An 11,176-nucleotide genomic window follows, 5' to 3' on the forward strand; every position below is an offset into this window, starting at 1 on the left:
CTTTATATTTTATCTGTTATTTTCAGTAATTAATCTCTGTATGAGTACAGTAGATTTGAACGATCTCAACCACCATAAAAAATTAAGAAATAAACATAAATTATGCCTCTTTCATTCTAGAATGAACAATGAAAACATAAATGCTTAGATGAAACAGCTTAAATCTCATAAAATTAAACATTTGTATATATTTATCATATTTATTATATTGACCCCATGCCTGGCTAACAATACAGAAATTACAATGACACGGCTCATGTGCATTCATGTTACCACATAAAATAACATAAAAACTGACCTTTGGTCTGTACAAAGTAACTTGTCTTGGCTGTGTTTTAGTCAACTAGTATTTTGTAAAATACAGTCACATTTCAATTATCATACATTCTATATGTATATAGATTATTGCTATTTTGAAATAAGTTCTTAAACATATTTTTCCTAAAACAAAGAACAGCAAATAAAGAAGTAATGCAAATAATTATCTCTTCTAGTTATAACCTTTGTACTTGGTTGCTGCTTGACGTAGGTTGCTAAGCCTTCAAAAACTTTGCACTTCAAGGATATGAAACAAAATATTTTTTTCGGGTTTTATATATACATTTGAATAACTAAAAATTCATAAATTACTACATCAATACCATAGAATTCAACTATAATTTATCGAGCTTAATAACTAAGATGTATTTTACTCTTAAAAAATATGAAATTTCGAGCAGACAAAAGACACAACCTACCTCATTGAAATCTTGGTTCAAAAGAAAGAAATGGCACTAGCCATGTTAGAAAGGATAAGAAAGCCATTAGGGGACATTCAGAGCTTCCAATTGGCTATTCATATCATATATAGAATTGTATATAAGGGAGCATTTGATTTATTACATGAGTAATATCTTAGCAAATAGAAACGATAAGACTTTCTTATTTTATATTCTAGCTTGTCAATATCTGTAGTTTGTGTTTCTAATTTGTACAAAACTATAGACTTAGTATTTTGACTTCACAAACATCTAATATGAACCAGTGCTGCATTCAACATACCACGTGACACACAAAAAATCAATGTTTTCTGTTTTCTTAATATTTACCTTTAAATTAAGAAATTGAGTGATGTATAGTTCTAAAATTTGATAAACTTATTGACATAAATTCATGAAATAGTAGTTCATTAAAATTTTGAATATGAGTCAACAAACGAGACGACATGGCCTTTCACTTATGACCTGTCTCAAAAGGGATAATAGAAGATCTATTTAATGAACATATTGCCATGCAGAATGAAGAGTTTAATAGTTCTGATATTAAACTGTTTCAAGATAGTTTTGGGAACTTTGATGTAGATGAGTATATGAATATCTTGTATTAAAATTATTTTGTTTGTTTGTAATAAACAGACTGAGTGAACTTCTTTATTCTGAACATAAACCTCCTCAAGTTAATGACTTGTGTGTTTAAACCATGACTGCACAACCTGGCATTAAACAAATTTATTTGTAAATGGTGCACAGTCAAACCGAAACAGCTATGCCCATGTCGGCCCATTACAGGTTATCCATTTTATTATTTCGTCATGACATCATACTGGAATATATAAATGTGTACATACATTCTTAGCATCTTTAAGTTCCTAACTGCATCCATAAAAGAGGAGAAAAGCTAAAAATTATAAATTTTAATTCTGTATTTACCTAAGAGTGTTGCATATCATAATTGTAAATTTTATTTTATTTTACTGGTAATTTATACCAAACTGCTAAGCAATACAAAGTCTTGCTGTTCAAAGTTTCATTAGAATTATATCTTTACCATCAAGTATGCTTGCAGCAGAAGGTGCTACTTCTTCCATCATTATCTGCCGATGGGTTCCTGATGATGTACACGATGTATCTCTAACCATATGACCATTATGGATGCTCTCTGCCCCTTCTGAAAGCGAGTGAGATCCATTTGGCTGATAATAAAAAACAACAAAATAAGTACCAAAAAGTACAACAAAAACTTTCACATGTGAAAATAACAGATTATATTGAAATATGGATGCAGACATGGAAATATATACTGAAATATGGAATAGACTTGGACTATTACTCGGTTTTACTCACAAAGACCCATAAATTTCAAACAGATACTTATTTCTGAAATACTACAAGCTCTTTCTTGTTAAGTTGCTGTCATGCTGTCAACAACTAAGTCACTTTAGGTTCTGAATATCCTTGACACAATGTAGAGTAGGCATCAACTTATACAAAGTTCTTATCTCTCCCACTTTTCATGCAACTTATTTTGCCTGTGTCATGAGAACATACTTAGGCTCTACTTTCCCATTATAATCCAATGCTCTTAGATACAGTTGTGACATAAAACTACGTATCTCCTGGTTGTGGAATGTTGCTGATAAAGCAATATAAAAGCTTCACTTTTCACAAGAGTATTCTACAACTAATAATATGGTGTACAGAATAGTATCATATATTTGCTACCTCCTAAGTTAATACATAAATTTTTCAAAATGTCTGTTGTTGATTTTTTCAGTTCAGTTTGGATATAGAAAATTGTTCAAATAACATACCTAACATTATAATTTTCCTGTACTGAAAATGTATTTCCGATAGGTACTTAACTCTTCTCACATAAACAGCTATTCTCATTCAGTGCTGCTGCCTATATGCAAAATTTTTTTCTCATGCCGCAAGACTTGAGCTCCCATGTACCCCAAGATCAATGTGGTTCAACTGCATCTCACATGCAAATCATCATGCGACAACCCTCCACCAATAGGAGTGTGACACACCTTCCTGACGCATGTGACTCCTTCTATTCTATTCTACCGAACTATCACTTCGACGTTTGGCAGAAAATGGAAGCACCAGTTTTCAGTGGGGAAGAAGGGTGGGAAGTGTGAGGGGAGATACTTTTTCAGTATAGGAAAATTATTACTTCTGATATGGTAAATTATCTCCACTTACTTAAATAGATAGAATCCCACATTGAATAGGCGGAAGGGAAAGAAAGAAGCATCCTTTGAAAGCATCTTCCCCTAAAAAAGTAGATCCTTGCAGTAGAGGATCATACGTGGGAGACCACACCATTTCTGTATCAGGTATACTCTTTGCCCAGTGTGGAAAGAGGTGTTGCAGACATGGGTGGAAACTGGGAGGAGTACATACAAAATGGAGACAACAATGGTTGGATATGGATCCGACCCATACAATACTGGAATCTCAATCCCATAGAGTACATCAGTGTGGTGAGAGTAAAAGGATGTGCCAGATGGACCGTACACAGCAAGTCAACTGCATCCAAAACCTAGCTGCCGGGAACCAACATCCACAGGGGTGGGGGAACCAACATCCATGTGGGGGTAGAAAACAGGATCATACCAGCAGCAAGTCAACTACAATCCAAAACCCAGCCATCTGGTGTGGATTGGAAAGAGGATCATACTATCTTCACCTCAAATTCAGCAGACCAGAGGGAACCTCATACCCCTGATATATGAACGGGACACATGATAACAATGTAATAAATTGTATCACCAATCTGGGAACCTGATATGCAGACGATTGGTATGTAAAGATGTCTATGTAGTGTAAATTATCTCATTCAAAACCAATCCAACAAAAACCACCCCTTCACAATAATGTCCTCGGTATAAGAAAATCATCAGGGGATAATGTAAGAGAAAGAACCGTATTAATCTGCAAATTTCCCCACCATGACCCACAACACAGGTGGAGGGAACAAGAGTATAAATGAGTGATGAAACAGACACACCTATACTACATGTGTGAGGACTTAGGTTGATTGTTTCAGCTCTGAATCCAAAATCCAGTCACTGTGAACCAACACCCACGTGGGATTCCAATCAAAGGGGTGAATTCCAATTTCACTCTAAAGCTACAACATCCCATCAGATAAACCCATACAGAGATGGAGCATCATCTTTACCAGCAGAACACCACTGCCCTACTCTCAACTGAATGGTTTTATCATTATTTGTATTGTATATCATTATCACATTCAGAAGGATGCCTCCATGGTCCACCACACCTGCAGCTTGGAAGTGGAAAGTGGTAAAGACTCCCATACTCCACTGGAAGAAAAAGGGGGGTGGGGAATGCGGTGGAGAGTTCAGAGGAACTTCAACACCAGAGACAGTGCACCAGGAGACCAAGAAAATCCAATTAAGAAAAGCAGACTATTCCTGATTTATTCAATCTAAGGAATGGCGGGATGGGCAGCAATTCCCTTCTGCCTTACCCATGAAGTTCATGGGTTGGTACAGTCCAGAATGGGCATATGAATGAAGCAAGTATATCACGAGAAAAACTAATGAGCAATCATGCCCTTAAAGTGCAGATGTGACTAGTTTAAGTATACCTGGACATGTACCACTCACAACAGAGCAGGATCCTTAAAGGAAAAAAAAAATGACATGCCCCTAAAAAATAAGAAGTATATATACAATAAGGTATCTTACCCAGTCAGTCTCACTGAAGAGTGAAGGATGGTGACAAGTGGAAGACGGTACCCCAATGAGGAACAAACAGCTACCAAAAGCAGATAATGCGAGATAAACGTATGAGGTGTAGTCCCAGTACAATGAAGGTGAGATGCAGATAAAAGGGAAGGTACCTAATCAGAGTGAAGACACTAGGAATTGATTAGGGGGAAAAAGAGACAAGAACGAAAAGGCCAATCAAATCAAAAGCCGAATCCAAAGGGCAAGGGAGGAAGGAAAAATACACAAACAGAGGAGTGGTGCCAGAGAATCAAACAGCAGGAAAAGGAACCAATGGAATGAAGCCTTGAAGGCAATGAAGCAACCCAGAGCAGGTATGGGACATAGAAGGGCAATCGCATCCACCTGGGATTAAAGGTGGGATATAGAGGGAAACAAAGAAAAGGAAGAACATGCCCCATGAGCCGCCAAAGTGGAGGGAAGGATAAACTGATCCATAATGATAAGAACTGGTTGAGCTGAAACAGCTGAGAAAACCAGATCTGTGTCAGCCAGGAAGGAACAATCAGAAAGACCTGACACAGAGTGGCAAGTATGAATGAAATCTCTCAGGGAAGATGACAAATGGGAGGAGAAAATAAATGTATAAATAGGTGCAAATCCTGTCTGAACACACCAACAGCCAAGGCAAGTGGATGAGAAACTGGAGACAAAGGCATACAGATCTGAAACAAGCACGAAAGGGCAAGGCACCCCATGGTGAACAAACTTAAGACAGCACCACAGAGAATGAAAATAGGAATGTGGGCATAAAAACATGAAACATTGACAGTGAGCATCCTAAGTACTGAAAAAAAAAAAACACCACATAGTCTGATAAAAGACAATATAGGAAAAAGAAAAAGAACCAAGAAGTGAATGAGGTGGGACAGATCAATCACAGAACTCCAATTTGCATTGGGAATACATGACTAGTGGAGGAATGCTTAGATGTAGGTCATGTAAATGACAGGAAGGTGCCAGGCATGGAACATGAATAAAGAATGTAATAGCCATAGAAACAAATGAGCAACCAATAAAAAAAAAATCCAATGTAGCAATACAGATACCCAATGTTATGCTCAAGTCACAGGAGTAATATCCCTCGAAAAACAAAAGGCAGATGAAACAGGTGAAGGTGCTTTAATGATAGGTAAGTCAGCTACTTTTTAGCTACTGGTTTACAATATTTGAAAGTGTATGGGATGATATTTCCCATTCACTTTTCAATTCTTGTCCCAAATGGCCTTGTAACTAGTAGTGAAATAGATGCTGGAAGTGAATTTAATACAAGATTCTTTCTGGCTTTGACATCTGATCTGTTAGGCATGGGCAAAAGCCTTCTAAAAGGCCTTGTGGTTGATAAGAGTGATACATCTGTGGAAGATATTCCAGGATTAATCCAGAGTCCTACATGTTCTTTGAAAGTCAGATGTTAACTACGAGTGAGGATACTACAGAAAACATGTAGAGGTTCTAGGGATGGTAAGAACAGCTGCTTGAACAATGTGATCAGTTACTGCCTCCATGCAGTCATTAACAGATTATAAGTTAATGAGAGTAAAAGCAATCTGCTTCCACTGTGGTAAACGAGTCATGTGTCATTGACTGCAACCAATGTCCATCAGAATAATAGGAAAATTATCACTATCTCATGGATCATTGTCCACCTCTAAAGAAAATAGTAGTAGAAGAGAGGGTGAACAAATGGAGAGATTAATGGCAGTGAATGTCTGACTTGGGACATACAGGCTGTAATCTGAGAGCAAACAATAGCAGGATTGAGTTATCCCATCAATATTCATTCTACCATAGAGCGGATTGTGTTTTCCTAAGTTTTCCAACATCATGAAGGAACATGGCAATTGCTTGATAAGATAACCAAGGTCTGCTTGATAGATTTCTTTTCCTGGAGATAGGTAAAGAGAGCATACTGTGACAGTAGACCAGTGAAGACACAAATGGCAATTGCCTCCAGAAGTGTAGGGAGTAGCACATTCATGGAGGGAGCATGCTGCTCAATCAGCAGTGCTATTCTTCCATGAACTTGTTCATCACACAATTAATCCTTTCCTTATTATGAAAACTTCTGAATGGTGACACAATCGGCAGTTTTCAGAAATGTGTCCTGTTAAGAAATCCAAAATATGCAGCATTGATGCTACTAGTTATTCTTCAGTATAATTGAGCCAGACAAGCTGTTCAAAATACTAAATAATAAATATGAAGCCCAATCTATCATTCAATTTACCACCTGCCAGTGAGTTATACCAGTCTTAGAGTAACCCTGAACATGGGCAACTTCAAAGGATAAGACTAAGCTTAATAGAGTGGTGAAGGATATTGTTCTTTGCCTTTTATGATGAAACAGAGCTTGAATATTGACATCTACCTATACTCTATCCTAGGGTAAATGTTGATGGACAGTAGTCCTTTCAAGGAAATCATATCACAGTCTCTTGGGAACTACTAAGTTTTATGGTTTAGTTAGGCAATGAATGAAATTAATAATAAGAAAGACAATAATTCTTATTAGTAGCTTTAACTGAAACTTCTTCAAAATTAAAAGTTAGGTATAGCACAAAAGATCCTTTGTTTGACAAAAGGCCTAAGAAAGTAACACATCAGTGTAATGCGAAGGAGAAGAATAAGCTTTTAGTTTACCCAAATTGCTCAAGAGGAGTACTGCTCAAGAAGGATGCTGATTGCATAATAGACTAACACAGTTCATGTTCTTATGTGTGAAGATGAGATCTCTTAAAATGGCTTGATCATGTGAAAAAAGTTTCAGCAATAGCATCAAGGCACTAACTAGCTGTTTTGTGTAGAGGCGAGTAGCATAGTTTGAAGTAAATTGTACTAACTGCAAGATTCTTAAGAATTTGTAGAATTAAGTGTCCGCAGGATGGGGCAATAATTTAATTTAAAAAATTATTAGAAAATAATACTATTAAATATAAATGATGAAATTAGGCTAAAAAAATAAGCCATAATCAGCCAGAGAATCACATTCAAACTTCAAGGCAAATAGCCTGCACTCTGCAATGGCTTGCCCCTATATGGAATAAATTCTGCAGACATTCATGTATATATGTAAAACAAAAGTTTAATTTACTTACTATTTTCTATAAGTTAATTTGTGACTTCATAGTACGTGTATATGTAGTTGGGAATTTTGATTGCACTGCTTGTAAATCATACTGCAGAATTTATATTAGGATTCACATGCTCTTTCTACAATACGTGAAATTCAAAGATTATTTTAAGTTCCTGATAACTTTCATAAACCATATATTATGACAATATTCATAATTCCTTATATATACAGCACTTCTTGCCATATTCATACTTATTCTATTCCAGTATATTTTTTTAGGTTATGAAATTTTTTTCACAAACTGAACAACTCTCAAGGATTTCAAGGCCCTATGAAAATATATTACTTACTCTACCTTGAAAAACATTTCACATACTGCTTCTTCTATATAGTTTTTATCTGTAACCTTGGCTTATTCTAGGAAATCTATGCTGTATAAAAACTGAAAAGACATTGAATTACACAGAAGACTGCATAAAGCATATTGTTAAAAGAACTGACTCGCACTACAGGTACGTAACCCTGAAAGGTTGATAGTAGAGGTTTGAAGTTTTTTAAATGGCCTGATTCCAAAAATATCTTTCTTTTAATATATTTATATTTAATTTGTTGAAGGAATACATGCATTTCATAGCATGTACCTAACTGAACCAATGGCATATCTTAATTATCATTACATCTTACATCCTTAGCAAAAAATATATATATATATAATTACTGTTCTTTAACTTATAAACTTGAAATAATTTTCTTATGAAAAATAATTGTCAACAGCTTGTGCAAAGGAACAGTCCACATAAAATCAACATGACCATAAAATCTTATCAAGTATAAGGCTTCACCTACAGTTTAAAACTGTTTTTGAGATATACTTAATACCTCTAGTTTTAGCCTTCCATAATTTTGTGATGAATTTATAGAGAACTGTGAAGTCCTTTTATAGTTATCTTTATATATGAAAAAAAATTTAAGTGTAGAAATGTGATAGAACAATTGTTGTGTAAGAAATTATTGTTTTGCTTTATTTTCATCAAAAAGAAAAGTTTTGAAAGAATTTTAAATGGTTTAACTATGTTTTGATAAATAAAGCCTTTTTAACATTAAGATAAATAATACATTCCTCTTTTTATCAAACCTAACTAAAATGGTAACAAATATATGAAGATCTAGTGTAAAAATGCTATTGATAAATATTCAGACAATAAACTGCCTTAACTGGAGCCCACCTGTCTTTTCCAAATCTTAAATGTATGTTCTCTTGTCTTCAAAACACAACATAAAAAATTCAGAAACCTTTATCATCATATTGATCCCTCAGATAATATTGTAAACTGCATAAGATCACCATTTCTCAAGATAAAATAATTTAAAAGCTCTTACTTAACCTATCTCAGTATGACAACACTTCTGTCTCAGGAATCATCCTATTAGCCTGCCTATGAACCCTTTTCAACAAGTGAATATTCTTTGTTAGATTAGAACACCAAAATATCTCACAGTATTCCAAGCGAGGCATAATTAGCAATCTGTACAGAAGTAATTACCTCTTTTGATTTCCAACTGATATTTACACCCTAAAATTGTATTAGCTTTACTACTAGCAACAGTCACTGCTTTGATAGCTTAAGTGACCTATCCATCAAAATGCCAATTTCCTTTTCTTCAGTTGTTTCCCACCTATACCACTCAATAGCATGACTGAAGAAAAGGACTATATATGTAATGTGTGATTCAAATTATGATAACTTTGGACTTACTATAATTAAATGTCATTTCCCAAGTAGTTGTCCAACTTACCAATTGATCCAAGACATTCTATTATGACTTAACATCCTCAATACAGTTACTGAGTTCGAAAACCCATGAGTTTAATGTCATAATTATGTCCCTACGACATTTTAAGAACCCAAGTTGGGGTTGTAATCTTGTTTTAATACAAGATAAACATTTTGATATTATTCATACACATAGTTTTTGCAATTATACATCATATTACACACACACACATGCAATTAATATCTCATGAGATACATATACATCACATAAAAATAAACACATTTCATTACAACACTTTTTGTTTTAGTTATTGACTGGAAAATTTTTATTTCAAACATGAGATAGCAGAAAACTGAAAAAAAACTTTACAGCTACTCTGGAATCAACAATATATCTAATTTATTCCTATTTAAGACAAATATCCAAGAATCAACTTTAATATTATTACTATTACTAGTATTAGCTCAGTATGTAAGAAATGCATTCGGACTAATTCAATGGGGCTTGTGTCTTAATAGTATGCTAATTATCTGTTTTATTTTCTTGGCTGTTTGATATACTCACATATTTGATTTGCTGTTTTTCTCGGCGAAACGGCGATATTAATTTTTCAAACGCAACATACTCAAAGTCAAAAACAAAATTTTATTCCCGAAGGCAGAAATGGGGGTAATTTAACAGTTAATCGGGATTGTTTCTTTCTCTGTTAATGTTATTATTACTAGTAGTAAAGACTGAAAAAAGCGAACATTTTCCAGCTAACAATAAGGTTTAGATATCCCCATACTTAACTAAGTTACGTTCAATACGTAAATAAATATACGTTTCTCAATTCCTAGCTTTGGCTTTGAACTTACCGTAGCCATTTCGTCACTCTGATGAATTCTCAATCGTCAAACGCACATCAAGCACGCTTATATGATACCTGACACCATCATTCTCTAATTGAATGGCAAGATTTCAATGTCAGTACATCTTTATAACCAGGTAAAGCCTAAAGTAAAGGGGCATAAAACGCATGGTAAACTGCGAAAATAAAAGTAAAAACAACCAAGAAACTCCAGAAAACGTCGAAATATAACATTGATCAAAACATATGATGTAAAAATATTAAACGACAAACAGAACAATTTAATTTAATTTCTCATTGAAAAATGTTTTAATAGCACATTGAATACAAATTATAATAAAAAAGAAACTGAATCTTAATTGAGAAGAAATATATTTCCTTTGTTTTAATGTTACAACATTAAACTTATCTTTTATATATATATTGTTACGTCTGTGCTCGTTTGTTAATTTCCCGTATAATTTCTTCGGATGAAACTTTAGCGATACAAGTCTTTTCTTAAATAAAACAAGTTTATTCTTTCTCAATTCAACTTTGCAATACACTTAATTTTCACAGTCACGTTAACTTCAACACACGCTATAATTCAAAACGATTAACGCACTTTACTTGCAGTCACTACCGCGCTTGAGTCAATTGTCCGTCTCTGTCTGTCTGCAATTCTATTCTCTGATTAATTAATTTTGCTTTATCTGGCGCACTTATATACAATAATAGAGAGCGCGTAGAAAAGACCAGAGTTGCCACCAACAGACATGATCCTTCTAGAATATCATGAGGTGTTACTAGTTTTACGTGACTTCCGCTGTCGTAACACTGCCCCTTCCTCAGTATTGTTCGTCCCGAACAATAGCCACTTACTTAAACCAATAGATAATTAACAATAACTTAATTAAATGTACAGAATTTACAAACACAAAATTAAAATTCAACACAGTCTCTTAATTTTACA

At 34.4% G+C, this 11,176-nt stretch overlaps 1 protein-coding gene across 4 annotated transcripts in view; it reads right to left on the reverse strand.

Moving 5' to 3' along the window:
• LOC106472960 (metal tolerance protein 5-like) overlaps positions 1–10,496 on the reverse strand; it is a 38,279-nt gene extending 27,783 nt beyond the window's left edge. For 3 of the 4 annotated variants that reach the window (XR_002613568.1, XM_022401486.1, XM_022401485.1), the window contains exons 1-2: positions 10,232–10,496; positions 1,807–1,951 (exon numbers count right to left, since the gene is read on the reverse strand). Coding sequence is in view for 3 of the 4 variants with exons in the window: in XM_022401486.1 (XP_022257194.1) it covers positions 1,807–1,951; positions 10,232–10,240 (154 nt within the window). In the remaining variant the exon portion in view is untranslated. The other variant, XM_022401487.1, reaches the window with a different exon arrangement.
• Between the last annotated feature and the right edge of the window lie 680 nt (positions 10,497–11,176).

The sequence above is a fragment of the Limulus polyphemus genome, unplaced genomic scaffold (genome assembly GCF_000517525.1).
Source record: "Limulus polyphemus unplaced genomic scaffold, Limulus_polyphemus-2.1.2 Scaffold5772, whole genome shotgun sequence".
NCBI classification, from domain to species: domain Eukaryota; kingdom Metazoa; phylum Arthropoda; class Merostomata; order Xiphosura; family Limulidae; genus Limulus; species Limulus polyphemus.